The sequence below is a fragment of the Malaclemys terrapin genome, chromosome 9 (genome assembly GCF_027887155.1).
Source record: "Malaclemys terrapin pileata isolate rMalTer1 chromosome 9, rMalTer1.hap1, whole genome shotgun sequence".
In the NCBI taxonomy this organism is placed as follows: Eukaryota; Metazoa; Chordata; order Testudines; family Emydidae; genus Malaclemys; species Malaclemys terrapin.
The window spans coordinates 99,591,601-99,611,024 of NC_071513.1; the positions used below are offsets into that span (position 1 = coordinate 99,591,601).

Here is a 19,424-nt window from a genome sequence, read left to right on the forward strand (position 1 = left end):
CCATTAACATCTATAAGTTGGAAAGGTCTCTCCTTCCTGGCCAATCCTTCCAAACAGACTTCATTACAATGCTCTCCTTAGCAGTTATGTAAGAAGCAGGGCAGAGGGGCCCTCTGATCAGAAATCTGGAGTCTTGGGAATTTCCTCAGAACAGAGAGGGCCCTCTCATAATGAGGGATTGTAGGACAGATGTGGGCATTTTACGGGCAACCATAGTCCCAGACCCTTGCCCCATTTCAGCACACTACCCTCGCAATATCCCGTGCAGATTTTTAAATTAAATTAAATTAAATTAATGGAGATATCCTATCTCCTAGAACTGGAAGGGACCTTGAAAGGTCATCGAGTCCAGCCCCCTGCCTTCACTAGCAGGATACGTGGAGGCATTCAAAAAAGACACCAGCTGCTTCACAGAGGACAGACTGAAGAGTCTAAAACTGACACTTAACTATGTCGCAGCCTTGGGAAAAAACTGCCACTTGGCTAGGAGCAAACCTCCTCATGTCCTGCTTTGCTCAAGCTCGGAATCTATTTAACTACAGCTGTGCTCACCCCTCCTCTGCGACGGCCAGGCTGGCCCTCGCTGGCAGCACCAGGAGCAAAGGAAACGTGGCACGTTTTCATTTTGGGACCACGGTGAAAGGAAGCTGAAGAGTAAACGAGTCTTCCAAATCACCAGCTCCGTTAGGAAATGGTTTGAATGAGACACTACCCAGCCACCCCTCCACCAGAACCTAGCTCCCAAAGGCCTTCCTCCGTGGTTTTGAGTCATACGGAACTCCTCATCGAGGAAGGACAGGCTCTGTATCACGGTCAACGATGGGCAGATGCTGCAAATCCGGCTGCTGCCAAGGCATGTGCTTGTGTGGCAGGTGAGTTTGCCGAATGTGCCGAGGTACCTGGTGGTGGAGAGCAGGAGGGGCTCCAAGTTCACTCCCCTCCTCCACGCTCCGGCAGGCCTTCCATATGGCTTAAAGAAAAATTAGCCCTTGAACAAGAACATACAGTTCAGAAAGTTCTCACTGCCCCATCCTGGGCCATGCCTGCCCACGTGACCAGTCTCCTTTCGCCCGGCTGTTCAAAGCACCAGGCAGTCTGGTATCTGGGGAGAAGACTCGGGGCCTTGACACAACACAATCCAGCAGCAAGCTGGAGGGGTAACCCATGTAACAGACGCTACCAATAGGATTCAACTTTGACAGTACGTCCCACTGAAGGGGAAAGGAAGCCATCCATGCCTCCGGTGTTGGAGACATGTGAAAGCCAGACAAAGAGGCGTTATCTAGAGAAACATGCTGGAAAAACACACCCAGCTAAAGAGGGGAGAACTGCACAGCAGCAAACTGTACTAATGAGTCCAACGTGCGTGTGGGGGATAATTACCACACGGTTTGTGCTAATTGCCATCAGAGCCTCCCCAGCTACATTTGCAAACAAGCATTAAGCCGCTAAGGTACAACAGGACTTCAGGCAACTGCTAATGAGTAAATGGAGCAAATTAACTAATTAGAAGAGTGACAGTCAAATGAGTAATGTCAGGAAGATGATGTATTCCCGCGGTGATAAACACTCAGTGGCAGAGAGGCCGTTTTGAGGAACGTGTCACCTTCTCCCTGCTGGTGGGCTGCGCTCTCAGAACCAGCCACCCTTCGCGCTGCGGCCGAGTTAACAAGGCGGAGACGTGACAAAACTTATACTGTGTTTTCTTTTCGTTAATTCTGTGCTGATGAAACGCACCGGATTAGCTGTTCACGGGGCATCACAACAGAGCCAGCAGACCCGTAGCACGGCAAGCTCCCCTCCTGCCAGTTCTGCCACCTACCCCAAAGAGACCATCTCTAGAGATGGATGGGTCTCCGTGGCCCACTCACACCTGGGCCTCTCTGCTTACAAGGGCAAGGCAATGCTGGGTTTGGATGGGGATGCCTGCTTACTCTGAACTGAGACTAATTCATTGAAGTTGGACCAAACAGCTGTTATAGGGTCTGACCTGGGCTGAGCTTTCAACCAGTGACCCCAGTTCCCTGGCCCCTCAGCGGTCCAGGCACCCGAACTGTTCTTTAGGAAGGAAATTGCTACTGATGTCACGAGAGGAGGTTTTCGCAGGGCGACTAGGCCTGACCCAATCCCCTGGGGTCAATGGGGATCTGTACCCTGCCATCCTTGCCCTTGCCGAGAAGTCACTTAAACCCTTTATGGCTTCCTGTGTGAAATACCCAGAACTGTGCCTGTGGGGGCGGCAGCCGTTGTAAGAGCCTCCTGGATGTGCCTTTTGAGGGAGAGTCCAAGGAGCAACGCTGAACCCATCAATCTCAGCGGGTCAGCACGCATTGACCAGTGAACCCAGCCCATAAGTAACCGGGCAGGCCTCTCTTACTGGACACACGGGGTATAAATCTGGGTCATGCAATGCTTTGGGGCTTCCGGGAGTTACCAGTGACTGCGCTTCGCTTCTTCATCTCCCTTCCCCCCCACGTAACAGTTTAAACGATCAGTGCAGGGGGGGGATTTCGGGAGAGGGGAAGGCGCACTGATCTGGGCAGTAAACGCAAAGCAGGTGGCGACGAGCCTGAAAACATTCTGGTGCTGGTTGCACAGGGATAAGCACATTGTGACCTGGCGGCACTTACCTGCATTGGCCTGGAGAACATGTTGGTCAGCACTTCTTTCCTGGCCTCTGCATAGCTGTCTGCACCAAACGTTTCATTCAGACTTTTCTGGAAGGAGAGAAGGGGGGAAAGACAACCAGATGAAAGGCTCGGGGAGAGAACAAACATGTCCTGCTCTTTGCTGCTGTCTTACTGCTCCGGGGATTTCAGAAAGTGCAGACACTTTACAACCAAAGTCCTCTCTTCCCCATTTACACCCATCTCTTAGATATGAGAAACGGAAATGTTTTCCTCACTAAGTATGTTTCCTCCCTATGCACAGCCTGGCTGGCTACAGCAGGGCCTTTCATGGTCCCGGCAGCCGGGCTGGTCCCAGCTGGGTGCTCACAGCCTGGTTGGCTACGACAGGGCTGCCTGCAATCATTAGGTTGTGGACACCGTTTCTGTATATTGCCGTCATTTATGATACTGCTCAGCATCTGCTCATGTGCGGCAGAGAAGCCAAGGGACTATCTCCGAACATTCAGAGAGATGGACTTTTAACCTCTCCCTCTCAACCCGCAGGTCAAACCCCGGGGCCTTGTGACCACTTCCCTCCCACGCAGCCAAGCTCAACACACCGTGTAGAGGTCTGAGGGATGCATCAGTCTGAAGCCATTGTACTAGGCTAGTAACAAGCAGCGCGGCCTCCTCCTCGTTGGAAAGGCCCTACACGCTCAAAGCTCGGAGGAAAAGCATCCCCCTGTCTTCAGAGTCCCCGACAAGGAGCACCGTGCAAGTCCCAGAGGGGCCATGGGCCGCCCCTAACAGAACAGCACGAGGGAGGCGGATGATGGGCTGTATTAACAGGATCACCAGCCGTCTAGGGGCAATGAAAAAGAAAATACTGGAGCCCACGCTTCACTTTCGAGCTGAGGTGACGCTTCATGGCTTGGGCTGCGGAGGGCGTTAATCTGCAGAGCCGTCTTATGCCCTTCCTTGCATATACAGTGCACGAGATTTCCCGGCATGGGGCTCCAGTCCCACCCCTGAAACCATCATCTTTCTATGCAGAAATTGCTTTCCTGCAACCACTGGCTGGTGAGAGCAGAGCTAACCAGCGACAGAAACGGCAGGCTGCCCGAACACACAAAACACGCTATAGCCTCGTCGGCAACCTCTCTGCTTCTGCCCCAGCCTTTCCTTCCCCTCCCCAGGGAGCGTGCTGGTTTACATCCCCCTAAGGGTGTCATGCCTGCAAACGGGGGCTTTGGTCCAGATGGAATCATTACCCATCCGTCAGGGCACGACTGGACATGCAGCAGCATATACTGGCGCTCTGAGGCTACCCTCTGTCATAGGCACTCATAGCTAAGGCTACGTTTTAGTCCGGGTATTTTTAGTAAAAGTCATGGACAGATCGTGGGCAGTAAACAAAAATTCACGGCCCGTGACCTGTCCATGACTTTTACTATATACCCCTGACTAAAACCAGGAGGGGGGAAGGGGGGGCAGCCCCGGGGGGCGCTGCGGGTGCTCGTGGGGGGTGTCATGACCCAGGAGGGCGCCGCGGGTGCTAATGGGGGGGGTGTGTGTCCCGGGGGGGGGGTGGCGTGAGTGCTGGGGGGGGGGGGGAGGGGAGGGTTGATGGCCCAGGAGACCACCACGGGTGCTCGAGTGAGTCGCGGCCCGGGGGCGTTGCGGGTGCTGGGGGAGTGGGGTAAGGTGGCGGCCCAAGGGGGCTGCTGCGGGTGCTCTGGGAGGCCGTGGGTGCTCTGTGGGGAGTCATGGCCCGGAGAGGGGAAGTCACAGCCTGGGGAGGGGGAGTTATGGGTGCTCGGGAGGGGGTGGGCTGTGGCCTGTGGGGGGGCCTGGGGCAGGCTCCCTACCCAGCTCCTGGGAAGCGGGGACCCCAGCTCCTAGCTCCATGTGCTGCCTCCGCTCCACCCCACGCCCCGGTTCTGCAGTTCCCATTGGCCAGGGACCGCGGCTAATGGGTGCTGTGGGGGTGGGTGCCTGCGGGCAGAGGGAGGGGAGCTGCTGTCGTCCTTCCAGAGAGCCTCCCCACCAGGAAAGCACCCTAACCCCCAGCCCTGAGCCCCCCTCACACCCAAACTCCTGCTACTGGGGGTGGGGGAGAGAGGCGAGACTGTCCCAGCAGCGGCCGGTGGCTTCATTTTTATGCTCTGTGAAGAACATCACGTTTCTCTGCACGAGGTGTTGGGAGCCCCGGTTTGAGACAGGAAGGTATTACCAGACTTTTCTGAGAGGCTGGCTCTAGTGGAGCACAGAGACCTGCCCCCCGAATCCTGCCACCTGGCTGAAGACAGGGCAGGAGGGTTTCTGATGGAGGACTCATGTGGCAATGCATACCCTGTTCTTTATGCCCAGTGTGTGCCTACAAAGGTGCTCCTCATCTCCAAACTCCCCTGGACTCCCCCTTGGCCAGCTCTGCAGTGTCAGCTGCAGCCCTGTGCAGAAGACAGGGCAGTTCACCCAGGGAATGGAGAGCAGGTAACCACAGGTCATTACACAAATGCTGTCGGAGAAAGTATCAGTAACCCCAGGAGAGCTTCACCATCTAGACATTCGCCCTTGGCGCAAATCCCCGGTGTGGTCTCCACTCACGTGCAGGGCCCCTGCGCTGCTGAAATCTATCTCCAGTCCCATCTGGTCGCAGAACTCCATGAGGTCGTTCAGCATCTTGGTCTGGGGTGGGGGGTGACGGCGCAGCAAGGCCTGTTGGGGGAAGGAGCGGTAGATCTGATGGGCGACGGCCATGTTCGCCAGCAGCATAAATTCTTCCACCAGCCTGCAGCAAGAAGAGGCATCATGAGGGTTAAAGCAGGAAGCCCCTGGGGACATGAAGTGCCAACCTTAATCAACACACACCCCAGGTTGTACTCAATGCTGGGAGCTAGTGCAGCGTGAACACATAGGAGAGCGGTTATTAGTAGTGGCTTAAGAGGAAGATTAGACCTGAGATACCAGCAAACCCCCCCAAATCCTCCCTCTCCAGCTGAGGTTCTTGTGGGCCATCCCAGTGGTGCAGACAAGCAGAAGCCAGCAATAAATGGACAGCTCAAATTACAATAAAATAATCCCGCTTCAGGTCATTGTATCTCCTGAAACACTTGACAAGAAAAGCAAATGTGGTGTGAGTGATAGCACGGAAGACAAACACAGATAGCTGTCGTCCTGAGCCAGAGGAAACACGGTGCCCCCCCATACTTCAGTCTCCCACCCTGAGAACGACATGTGTGGTCAGCACAGCTACAAGAGTTTCAGGCGAATTTCCACACTACGAATCTGCCTTAGTGTTCGCTGAGTGCACAGCTGGAAACGCAGACAGATGGCCGGGAAAGCCAAGCAGCTTTTCTAAGTGCAGGGCTGAATGAACGACAAAGACAGCACTGGGGTTAGCCATGGCTTCTCCCCCGTTAGCTCTGCTCTATGGGGGACGCTCCTGGAGACCAACCCAAGCCAGCCTGAATGCTCCTCTTACTCCCACTGAAAACACAGTCACTGGAGGAAAACCTCACGAGCCGCACACAGGACAAAGCGTAACCATAGCACGAACGATGCTCCTAACGGGGTCACGGGCTACGCTCTTCTTGCTGCAGGACTGTGTCACAGGAGATGTGTTTAACAGGCTTGGACAAACAGAGAAATGTGTTTAATTGGGCCTTCCACCATTTGCTCCACGTATTGGGTGGATTTCTCAAGTTGTGCTAACTGCCAAAAATGACAATAGGAGCTGTAAAAGCAACATCACACTCTCGGCACAACATATGCATATTGCCACTAATTATGCTGGCATCGGAGCGCAGCTCCTGCATGCCAAGTGGCCACGGCACAGCAATTTGGAGAAGTCCCTTGCGGTGGAGCCCAAGTGCCTTTGTGGCAGATTTGCAGGACGAGGCACAGTACTTTGTTGTGCTCTGTGACTTAGAAACCAACAATGGAGACCACTGGGGAGTTTTACTGTGTGTGCTACTGAGGTTAATGAGCAACATGTGCATCACACTACACGGTATTCCTGGGCTATACTACAATAATAGCGCATGCCCAGACTTATTGTGTGGTCAACCGATTGCACTTGTGCAGTACCCAATAGAAAAAGGAAATAATTAAAGACAAACCCAGAGGAGGAATAAGCAAATTACAGCTGTAATCAGCATAGGGATGTAAATAGCGGTTAAAAAAGTTAACCAGTTCAACAATAAAAAAATTGTTAAACCGGTTAACCGAGGTCGCTCCGGCTGGCCTGGCACAGCAGGGGCTGGGGTTCCTCTGGTGGGCTGGTGCAAGGTGGCAGGGTCTGGGGTCCCACCGGGGCTGAGGTTCTGCTGGCCTGGCCGGGACTGAGGTCCCTCCAGCTGGCTGACCTGGCGCGGCTGCCGGGGTTAACAGTTAAGGTCCAGTTAACAGTAAGCCCAATGCTAACTGGTTAACCGGTTAACCTTTGACATCCCCACATCAGCAGTGAAAATGCTCATCTGTAATGGATCAGAACTTCTACCAGGAGCAGCGCTGTGGACTTTCCTTACAGACTGTGGAGCTAATAGGCCAACCTCCTGATTTCTGCGCACACAGACAGCTTAAGGGACGCTATTCCCAAAGGGCTGACAGCTTCCCTACCAGACAGGTTAGAAAAGGACACTGGGGTAAACCGGGGAAAGGGACTGGGAGAGGGTCACCAATAAATCACTAGCACTGTAAAGAACAAACGCTAATGTTGGGCCAACTACCATTTTCTTTTAGTTTCTAAAATTTACACGCAAGCCCTGACAGGAGTGACAAGTGCTGCAGGTAACGCGGTGGCCATCACAGAATGGAAGCTGGGTTCATTTAATACATATCCATGACAATACATTTCAGAGAGGAAAGTGGTCAAGTTGGATAAGGTTAAAGCTGCTTTGGTGCAGTTCAACCAGCAGATGGCAACATTGGTCCCTTTATGGCAGCTGGTACCAGCTGGCTGTCAGTCAGACTAAGGAGTGAAGCAGCGTTGTGCAGGTAACCAGTTGTACGTTCCATCTGCTGTGCAAAACAGGTGTTTCTAAAGGGTAAACCAAACCAAACAGGGGTGGCAGGGTTCAAATAGCTCATCAGCGAAAGGAAAACATCACTGGTTTCTGTCAGAGCCACAAACTCCGTGCAAGATACAATAACCATCTCGAGTCTACAAGCCTAGTTTTCAGTGAATCATTTGGGAAGCAGAAACGCATTCCTGGCAACCTGGTACGTGTACGGTCATCAGTGCCCACACTTCTACAGCAAACTTCTCTTGCGACTGGTGGCGGAAAAGGTAATTACAACACTTAACCAGGTTAACTGAACCAGTCTGGCAAGCGCTAAGGCCAGTAAAATGTATCAGGCCAGATTCTTTACTTTTCTTTTGTGCATATCACATTGCAAAGGAAAGTCCGAGATTTATAGGAGTAGGTAGAGGCATGCAAGCATATGGGCAGATGTCACTGGGACACAGGTGTTGCTGTAACACATCAGGCCAATGGTCCCTCTCGTCCAGGAGCCTATCTTGAAGTGTGATCAATATCAGGTCTTTCAGAACAAGGTGTAGAACTTTCCTAGAGGACAAGGCAATAACATGCCCAAGGGGAAAATTTCTTCCTACTCCCAGGCAGAGAGCAGTGCTTTATGTCCTGAGGCACGCAGGAATACAGCCCCTGTAATTCTCTACCCAAACTCGTGGGAACGCAGATTGTATTTTTATTGTTCCCAAGGGTGTCTAATCCTTAGCTCTTTGCCTCACTGATAACTTGGGACTGCAAATTCCTCCGGTTCATTATGCTTCATATTTTTAAAAGAATATTTTGTTTCATCAATTTTTTTTGCCTTTTAATTTTACTGGGGGTTTTGTTCTCATGAGTAAGAGTAACTGGAAGCATCTGACAGATGGCCTCGATACCATTCGTTATTTTCTTTACCGCTATCTTGTCCCCTTTGATTTGCCTTCTCAGTAAACTAAATGTCAGATAATGCTGCCTTCTCCCTCTGCAAATGCACTTCAATCCAGATTTGCAAAACCTCATTCTGGGGGCCCATTTCTACAGCACCTCAGGTGTGACCTGCTGCTCTAGTCCCAAGTGTATCAAAGAGAGACGCCAAATAACTTGGTGGTTTGGGGATATGGATAGAAAGGACTTAAGATGGGACCGAGCCCTCCTAACTGCTTTCATCTGTGACATGGCAGGATATGAACCCAGCTTTCCAGAGGTGAAAGGTTAGTGGATTAACTCACTGTGCCCAAAGCCCCTAGTTAGATGCTTTAGAAGAGACGCTAACTAACTAAAGCAGAGACTCAACAGAACAGTGCCCTGCCAATGCTTCCAGCCTCTTCCCAAACGGGAGGTACAAGAAGGTTCAAGTGAGGCTGGGAGACCGGCAGAAGAGTTCCCTTTTCTGTTGTATCTGGTTGCCAACTCCTATAGTTCTTTACAAGCATATTTGTTTCTTCTGAACGAGGAATCCTAGGATCTGAGAGCGAGAACTTCAACACAAGCAGGCCAGAGCACACGAGCAACACTACAAGAGACCAGAACGCTCACACAAAGGAGGGACCCGGCTTTGGTAAGGAGAGAGAGTTGTTTCTTGAAGTTAACAGAGTGAGAATCAAATGTTACAGAAAGTGCCTTGACCGTACCCTATTACATACGGCAGTTTCTAGCCCCCCGTCTGGTCGGTTTCTATTGGCCAGGGTCGGTACAGATCCTGTACTGCTGCCATAGGCATGGGAACGAGGAGCGCGGGGGGTGCTACAGCACCCTCAAATTTTATGTGGGGCCCTGGCTGCTGGCCCCAGCACCTCTGTCCAGGTCCCCCCACCCCGGAGACATGGCCCTGCTCCCAGCCCCAGCTCGGGGGGGGGGGGGAGAGGGGGCGTGAACAGGGGTAAGGGGGCTGGCTTTCACCACCCCCAGTATTAAAAGTGTTCCAGCGCCACTGACTACTGCATGAAGATGCCTTGTAAAGGTTCCAGCCCCACGGAATTCAATGTGGAAAAACTCCCATTGGCGTCAATAGAGCGAGAATTCTGTTCTTGACTGCTGGGCCTGAGAGCGATTCCCCTCAGCTACCACGTCCGTAGGGTTGGAAGAGCCAGTCTGTCCAATTAACCCTCCTACCTGCCAGGTCACTTTCACAACCATTTCCCTTTTGAGTCAACATTTCTCCTTATTTTCAGCAGGGTGACACCTGTGTGTCTTTGTCAGCTTCAACAAAACAGACAGAGTCACTGGAGTTCTGCAAGCGTGAAAGAGGAATTAGCGCTGAGATGCTGTTTTGGGCTAGCTCAGAGACGTTTCTGTTTTAAACTTCAGACTTGCCGGGAATTTAGTCGCCGAGGACAATGTGCATGGAGTGCCTGTGTCCATCTAGTCACATCTAGGCTAAGGTGAAGCACGGGAAATTCCTGCTTGGAGAGGGCCTGATGGACACTGAGGGACGAGTCACGATTCCAAATGAAAGGTCTCTTTCGCCGTGTTTGTGAGCTCACCCACTTTGGCAGAGGAACCAGGTGTGTGGCTCAGAGCCTGCAGAACCCACATCTGGCTCGAACACGTTAATGTGTAGGGCTCGCTGCATACGTGAAGGGCAGTGAAGTGTTTTCTTCCTTGGGATCGTATAAGGGAGGGAGATTTTGTGTGGATGTTTAGAAATCTGTGTTGTTCACCTTTAAGGGGAGGAGCATGGGCAGTTACCCAGCACGGCTGGCTGGTTAAAAGCAGAAACCAACCTGGAGAGGTGAGGGCCTGTGGGTGCTGTCAGCACAGGCTGCCTTCCCACCTCCCCAGTCGTTCTCCTCAGCCTCTAGGGCTGTAGGGCTGCAAACCAGGAAGCCCCCCCAGGTCCCTCAGCTGTAAAGAGCTGTTTTCGAATGGAGCTACCGCAGGCTGTAACTCCAGCTAACTTTGAGAGTGCAGGGCTTCAAGTCAGCAAATGCTACTTTGTGGTTCGGAAAAAAGAAATGGATCATAAGGCAGCCTGGAGCTGAAGTTTGGCTGGCAGCGTCTGGAGGCCAGCGCCGAAGCCTGGCTCTGTCATTAATGGGAGCAGAGCACTGAAACTGCTAACTGTCGGCAGGTCAAACGACAAGAGGGATTTTTTTTTTTTTTTTCTTAAAACAGCCTCACTTGGAGTTTGGCTGGGTCCATCTGGCAGGCTGGAGCGAAAAGAAAAATATTTCATGGCTAAAAAAATGGAGACAGAGAGACTAGTCCATTTGAATTTGTACTGAATGAATCCCATGTGAAATGCTCTCCAACACCATCGGTACAGTTTCCTCTGGAGCAGCTCAGCTATCCTTGGCTCCCAGCGGCACAAAATCCCATAAACAATATGCTCTGAACTTTTGCCCTTTGTGCACTCATGCAAGGTTTCCATCTCCACCCCGCACGGGGAGGTGGGTCAGAGCAGGTGCCTGCCCTCACCACAGGTTCTTACTGATAACGGCAAACCTGCTCTCTGCGCCTGCAGCACAAAGAGCTTTCTAACCCTGTGCACTGCAGCACTGAGAGAGAGAGGCCAGCCCAAGAGTCCGGTAACATGCAGAAGCATCTTCTGCAGGCCCTTTGGCCTGCAAACTCAGTTTGCTCATGAATTATGGGCTGGATGCAGGAGTCACAGCATGAAATTCCATGGCCTGCATTACGCAAGTGGTCAGACTAAGGGGAACAAGTGATTGAGCCACACAGTCAATGGGACTTAAGGCTGCTATGTCACTTCTGACCATGGACCTTAGGAGCTTTGGGAAGTGTTATCCTAGATGATCATAATGGCTCCTTCTGGCCTTACCATACATGAAAGATATAAAATATTGGATTTGCATCCCAATTCTCAGCACAGTAAAGCTCAGGCAAGTAGAGTGTGGGTTTGGGCTGCTGTTTCCATGGCAGGACTGCTATCCAACCATCTTCTGATCTCATAACCTGCTTAGCTTCCCGAAGGAGATTAATAAATCCAAGGTTGCTGCACTTACAATGTAGGCAGTGTAGGCACAAGCCAGGCAGATTGGTCACAGCAACACAATTCTCAGAATAGCAGCCAAATGTTACTGACTCCTGGTGCCCCAGCACAGCACCGTAAGGGTCATGAGACAGGATAAACTAAAACTTTCCAGACTACTGTACCCCTTTCAGGAGTCTGATTTGTCTCGTGTCCCCCGCAACTTTCACCTCACTTAAAAACTACGTGCTTACACAATCAGACATAAAAATACAAAAATGTCACAGCACACTATTACCGAAAAATTACTTATTTTCTTGATTTTACTATTTAATTATAAAATAAATCAACTGGAATATAAATAGTGTACTTACATTTCAGTATACAGAATAGAGAGGTATAAACTAGTCATTGTATGAAATTTTACTTTGTAATGACTTTGCTGGTGCTTTTTATGTAGCACTTATAAAACTAGGCAAATCTCTAGATGAGTTGAGTACCCCCTGGAAGACATCTGCATACCCCCAGGTGTACACATACCCCTGGTTGAGAACCATTGAGCTAAAGCACGCCTCTTCTCTGTGCAGAAGCTTATTTGACTTTCAGTCTTGTTATCTCAGTCTTCTTAGAGGAGAGGTGACCAAATAGATATATACCTAAAGTTAGTATATCCACACTGCCGATATATGGACACAAGGGGCCAAACCCTACATGGTGTGTAGCCCTATCAGGATGGATCTTCCTTACCTCTGACAGAGACCCGAGGGGTCAGTCTCTTCTTTACACTTCTGCAACACTTGTCTAGCTTGCCATACCAATAAAGTCTCATTGAACTGAACCGAGGCCGTTGGGGTCTCACTTCATTTGAGACCTTGGGCTGGTCTAAGAGTCATGGCCCAGTCGCTAAGGCTTTACCTGGTCAGTTGGGTATTCTAGTCGTGCTCAAAGCATCCTCCCAGTTTCATTCTTTTTTCAGCAGGATGAAAAACCCTGCTCACAACGTTAGACACAAGTAGTATACGGACACATCTCAGAACAGAGCCCAATATGACCAGGTAATTCTTGCAGAGGTTACCAGCTTCACTTCATCTTGTAGCTGGTGGCCCCCGTTACAAATCCCATCAACTGGTTTCCATTCCATCTCAAACCCAGCCTCAACTCCAGCCCCACCCTTCCACTTCTGACTTTTGTTTGCTGCTTAAATTTCTTCCCAAGCTTCAGTCTACCCTGCAGAGTGACCTGCTGCTTTGTTTCTTAATGCTGTATCCAACAAGCCTCTTTCCACGCTTCCCCGTCCAGCTGTGTCGTCCCCCCCCGCTCCACGTTTCCAACCTGCACGTATGTTTCTGCGTCACGCATCCCAGTTTTATAACTGGATCCAAACATGACTGAATGGTAGGGTGGGTCAGAAGGACTAATATGGGGCCAGATTTGGATTTCAATATAAACCCTGCAATACTATGAAAACTCAGCGCTAAGTCACAAGGGAATTCTCTGTCTTGACAATTAACACTGCCTTTCTTTTTGGACAGAACTACCCAGAGCTTGGACATTAAACCTCAATCGCCACCATACACTCTCGTGAGAGCTTCTGTGCTCCCTCCCCAACAGCCACTCCAGCATTAGATCACCTCGGTTCTTGCCTGCTAGAGGATACGCACAGATCTAAGTGGTAAGCTTCACGGGAGGAGCCATGCTTTCTAACCTGCCTGAAAGGGCCTGATGGCACTCTAGCACGTGAATTGCTGACATCCCTAGTCCCCTGGCAGTCTTATTGAAGAGCGATCTATTAACAAGTGATGGTCTGAAGCTGCTCTGAGTAACCCTGACCACAAAGCTCTGTTGTACTAGTATTCCTTTGTAGCCTGCCAATAGGAAGTTACCTTTAGAGGATGTTATTTTCCACAAAAGAATGTCACAATATTATACATGAACTTGACTTCATATAGAAAGCAGCAGCGGCAGCAATCACCTCTAGCGTCTGAAGATCAAGGAGGGGCAGAATTCACTGTCTGAAAAGTGCAGGACTCTACTGAGCAGAACTTCACTGCAGCTCATGCGGTATGATTTCTTTAGAGAGTTAAGACCAACAGTCTACTCTAGTGGCCTAGATACAGGAGGAGGTTTTTTGTTTTTTTTAAATCAAGTAAGTTTGTTTTTGATTACTGTTCTTTCATGAAGTGAGGGAACTTAGGAGGTTTCAATAAAAAAAGCAACATTAGCTAACCCCAAGTCTCTTCAGAGCACCGCCAATGACAGAATCATGCTCTTTGGCTGGTAGTGGCTAAAAAGCTTGCAATGGCTTAATTCTTTTTCAGTCCAGCCTCCTGCAACAAGGGTGTACTGTGTCCTAACAGAGAATGCTTTTCCCATCCAACCGCCAGGTGCACCTTTACATACCCGGGCCAGAATTTCATTCCTGGTTGAACAGTTATGAAAATTAAATCCCCTACTATTTAAAAATTGGATTTTAAAGTTATAGATGAGCCTTATATAGAACTTGCAGTGTTGGTGTGGGGCTGTCTTTGCCAAAGAGCGTTGCCAAAAGCCAAAACAGACTTTTTTTTTTTTCTTTAAAGAAAAAGAGTAATGCTGGCGGTGCCTGGCTTGATGAAAGTAATTTGTGTTATTTTCAGAGCCGAAGAATGGAATTACTCCACTTTCTGAGATTGCTCAGTTAGCCCTTGGTTAAAACTGTTAACATGGAAACTTGATGAGAATAGCAGCTCCAAGGCCCTTTCAGATTCCGATCTGACAAAGCCAGAATGGCTTCTCTCTCTAATGAACTCCCTTGCTCGGGCACCATGCCCTGTCCATTAGCTGGAGCAGTGTCCCAGCAACGGCTGCCTAGAACATGGATGCATGGAAGATTTTTCTCGATATGAATGTCATTTACTGGCCACTCTCCCCCCTTTAGGCTGGAAATGCCACTATACCATTTTCCCACTTGAACCAAATTAAGTGCAGTACAGTGGAAAGCTGTTGAAGTCCTCGGTACTAAAGCCAGGCTATTGGAAGCAGTCAAGATGATTAGCAATTAATTGCTTGAAGCCTAATGTGCTTGGGTTGCACACAAGGATTCAGAACGCTGAAAAACCTTAATCATTTGCCTGTGTTTCTTGGCTGTTATTGGCACCCCTGCCCATTGTATCATGGGGCTGGCTGAATTTGGGGGAGGGTCTTTAGGTAGGATATTAGAATATCGAAGAGTACGACAGCTAACAAAGAACTGGGGTGGCATGACGGCCCCTCTGAGCTTTGCAGCAGGACTGGCAGCATGCAGTTCACGGGACACAGTTCTACCAGACCCAGGGTTTGGGACACAGTTCTACCAGAGCCAGGATTACCCTCCTATTTAACCAGGAGCTGAACTGATTGGTCTCATCATCTCGTGCACCACCTTGATCCAAGCAGAAAGTAATCTGATCAAAACCAGAGAGTACCTGTACTGCAGAGCAGGCTTAGCCTCTTTATTAAAGGTTAGCGTGAGTGAAATCTGCGCCATCCTTGTGGAAATTCACTACAACCATGAGACTGTCAGCAAGACACTGATGTGATGCTCAGTTGGGCAAAGCGTGGGCGCCCCTGCAGCGGGCTTGAGGCCTAGCGAAGAACCCATGCATTAAGCCACCACGCGAAAATAAATGTTCTTGGTGAACACTTCTGTAACCTGATATGGAAACACGAATTTGTCAGTACTCTGTGCAGAGGTGTGTGTGTGTGGTGGTGGTGGTGGGGGGGTGCGTGCGTTTGGAAATACACTCTGAGTGCTCACATGAGTTTTCTCCCAAAAGCTTCTGCTATCTTCTTCCAGCGTCCGGTATTTTAGCCATGCAGCTGAACAGCTGAAACACCATCGGGAGAACTCCCTGTCAGTACAAAGAACAAGGACAACTTTCCCTCATTCCTTCTCCATAGTCTCCGAAGTGTGAACCGGAACACTAAATGTGCCATTAACCCAATGTCATCGTGCCTATCTTGCAGCATGCAACCTATATTCTCTCTCTGCTCACCACACCACATCCTACAGAGGGTGCATTGGCTTGGGGCAGCTGCAGGCATTCAGTGTTATTGATGTCCAGTGTTTCCTAGCCCCTCTCGTTGTCTCAGCAGAGACATGCCAGCATTTTTAAAGGTACGATCATTTTTGTTTTTTTAAACATATGCCAAAAGGTTCTTTGTATTTTTCCCAAGTGGTTTCATACATGGCTTCAGATTGTTTTGGGTAGCTATTGCAATGTGCTCTACAGCACACCTTGGCTATTTTGTTTGGCATCCTGACGTTGTCCTTACAGATTTGTATCAGCGCTATTTTGCCCTCGTAACAGTCCAGTGTTTCAAGGAAGTTCCATCTCTTCAGAGGGAGTTCTGCAAAGAAAAGCCAAGGACCTGCTTTCTTTCCATAAGACCCTCAGTGAAGGGATGACAGCTGGCCTGCAGAACACAATGCTGAACTCAACTACACGGTATCACTACTAGGAACCATCACTCAGGGCATGTCTACCCATGCCTGGCCCATGTCAGTTGACTCGGGCTCACAGGGCTCCGGCTGCAGGGCTGTAAAATTGCAGCGCAGACGTCTAGGTTTGGGCTGGGGCCTGGGCTCTGGGACCCCGCGAGGGGGAGGGTCCCAGAGCCTGGGCTCCAGCCCAAACCCAGACATCTACACTGCAATATTATAGCCCTGCGGCCCAAGCTGTCACGGGCCAGCCGGGGTGTTTTATTCCACTGTAGACTGCAGAGTCTCACTCAGGGGATGCTGTAGGATTGCTCTAGGGAGTTCTCTATTGAATGTGACAATAACCGAATTAAAATTAAATCGAACACATGACAAACTATTGTTACAGACATACGATAACGGTCTAATCTGAAGCCTAGCCTAAGAGGAAAATGGAAGGGATTCCTGAAGAAACGTAGACCGTTAGCCTTGTTCTCGATGTGAGGAGCCTCCCACCCCACACACCAGGCCGGCACAGTCTGCTAGGAGGCCGTATTACCTGCTTAATTTAGGAAACTTTTCCTTAGCCTTGAAATTATGCAAGTGATTTATGGCTAAAAAATAATAGGAAAGGAAAGTCAAAGCCTGCTCCACACAACAGCATGTGTTACACGGCTGCCTACCAGAAATGCCAAGACCCATTAAGGCAGAAGCAAAGGGCAGCACAATGGAAAGTTAAAGATGCTTTCTGCCCATGTAATTAATTAGTCAGGTCTTTTTCACATCCCCTGCAGCCTTCATTAATGTAACATTGAAGTGAAGGAATATTAACAATTCAGAGAACACATTAATATTGACACGACACCTGCAAAATGCAAATGTAAGTCCATTAGGTAAACAGCTGATCTTAAGACATCAAGACAGAAATAGCCTTCTGACATTTCATAGCAGGAATATCCTGTGGAGTTCCTATTCATTGCTTTGCTCTGCTAGAATGCCACGGTTCTTATAAGTAAGTGGACTCCAGGCCTCGTAGTAGCTCCTGAAAGGATGAGAGAAACCTGCATTTCCATTAAGGCGTTTGCCTGTTTGATATGGAAAGTATCCTTCTAAAGCGGAGTCATGATCCAAAAAGATCAAAAGGGATTTTCAGGAAGGGATTTTTACAAGTTTCCTCTGCTGGCAAAGCATGGAGGTAAAAATCTGAAGTTCACAGCTTGTAAATGTTAATCTGCATTTAGGATCTTTTCAGAATCTGAGCCATGTTTTAAAATGCTTTAACCTGACACACATTTATGCAAAGGAAGAAACACACAGCTGTCTCAAATGGATCTCAGAGATCTTCTAGCACCAGTGATACAAACAGAATCTCTGGAAATTGGCCCTCTCATAGCATGCCCATCCATATGTTGTCCCATCATCCATGTTCAGCTAAGCAGGCTTGCTCACATTTTGCACAGGTTTCTCCCCTTGGGTTAAATCTCTCTCTTTAAGAGCTTATCGGGCACAAAAGGTCCAAGCAAGTGTTTCCAAAGCTGGAGACAAACCGAAGGAAAAGAAGAAAAAAAGAGAGGGAATGGATACACCAGACAGGGGACGTATGCTCTGGGAGATGAGGAAGGATTGTTAAGACTGTCCATCTACCAATCTGGAATCACTCCTGGGACATACAAGCAGGAGACAGCAAAGGAGGGAAGAACATACAACAACTGAGTACCTGAAGAGCCAGAACCGTTAATTGTCCAAAAAAGTGAAGTTAAAAAGACCAGCATGTGTTAAAGATGGAGGAAGGTCTGAAGAATCTGGCAGTCAAAGGCAGTAGCATCTGAGAAAGCCACGACCACCTTGTTATGTTTAGTAGAGTGAAACCTAGGTGGTGAACCTTTCACATATTGTCAAACAAAGACCTGTTTCTCTTTGCTGTGGAAGCTACTAGTGATCCGGTTGAATGGGCATGAATTTCCAAGGGAGGGCAGATCTTACAACTGGAGAAGGATTTTTTTATGACTCCTTTGACCCACTTGTAGGAAGTGGATTTTGAAACTGTGGGGTTTTTTTTTAAATAACTAAGCCACAAAAAGTGTGCTCCATTCCCTAATTGGAGCTCTTGTAACTAGACAGCATTTGAGAACTTAGGAACAGGAGGCCAATTAACATCAGGGAGCGAAGAGCAATCTTCTTCAGGCCAGGTAGTTTAGACCAGAAGGAGGAAAAGGAACTCTGGTTGGTATGGAAAGGGGGAATAATACTTTCACTGTGAACCACAGAGTGGTTCTGAGAATAACTGTTGGGGAAGAGGGATGGAAAGGATTCTAAGCTTGCTGACTTAGGGCGTTGACAACAGGAAAGAGACAGAAGGCAGAGGGAAACTTCCCCCACAGGCGCAAAGGCGGGGATGTTAACACTCTGATTAAAAATTCCATTTCACCTGGGACTGCTGACCAAAGGCCCGAGACACTTGGATGCCTGAAGAAAGTGGGAGATGTTAGGATGAGAAGCCCATTAAATTCTGGGCTTTGGAGACCAAAGCTTGGACTTGGACAGCATTATAACAGAGATTGCTACAGAAACCTTCCAGCAGGAGCTTTAGGATGGAGCCCCAGGGTAGGGCCCAGAGTGGAGTTAAGATTTCTAGAGGGACACCAATGGACACAAATACCCAGGATAGGTGAGCCTTTAGGACGTGCATCCGACGAAGTGGGCATTCACCCATGAAAGCTTATGCTCCAATACATTTGTTAGTCTTAAAGGTGCCACAGGACTCTCTGTTGCTTTTTACAGATCCAGACTAACACGGCTACCCCTCTGATACCTTTAGGACCAGTTTTACTATAGGAAGATTTCTATGATCTGGGAAGGTAGCAGAAGATTTAGGGAATCATATCAGCCATCAGGATGATGGTCACCTCATACAAACTCTGTGTACAGGTTCTGTACTGGCATCCATCACTAATATCTAGGCATCTACTAGGCTAACAGTTTTACATAGAGAAGCCCCTAGCGGGCTCCAGAGCCTTCAGCTCTTCTCTGGTTATGGGAAGCTCTGCTTGAGGCGGTTTTTGGGGAGGCTTTTCCCTTGTGCTTATGGCTGCACAGAAGTGGAACGCTGTAGATCACTGCTCCCAGAGGATGGTTTTCAGTTGTAGCGTGGAGTGTGGGCAGGTTGAGGGGAACAGTTGTATCAATAAGTGGCAAGCAATCCAACTGGCTCCCGGCTTGTTATTTTTGGTCTGAACTAATTTTGAAGCACAACACATGAACATTCTGGTTACCAAGATTTTCAGAGACATGGAAACATTGGGGGGGAGGGAAGGGAGACATGAGGGCATGGGAGGCAGATTGGGGTTAAAGCAGATGGAGTAAGCATTGGCAAGAGGGGGGAAAGCAGGTAGTATGCTGGGGTTTATTTGTATAATGACTACTTAAATGCT

The 19,424-nt window shown here is 49.3% G+C and overlaps 1 protein-coding gene across 4 annotated transcripts in view; it reads right to left on the reverse strand.

Annotated features, from left to right (window-relative positions):
* Positions 1–19,424, reverse strand: part of DIS3L2 (DIS3 like 3'-5' exoribonuclease 2) — a 262,106-nt gene that overhangs the window by 15,870 nt on the left and 226,812 nt on the right. For all 4 annotated transcript variants that reach the window (XM_054040303.1, XM_054040301.1, XM_054040300.1 and 1 more), the window contains 2 exons: positions 5,217–5,400; positions 2,631–2,717 (listed from right to left, as the gene is read on the reverse strand). In XM_054040303.1, coding sequence (XP_053896278.1) covers positions 2,631–2,717; positions 5,217–5,400 — 271 coding nt within the window. The remainder of the gene's footprint in view (positions 1–2,630; positions 2,718–5,216; positions 5,401–19,424) is intronic.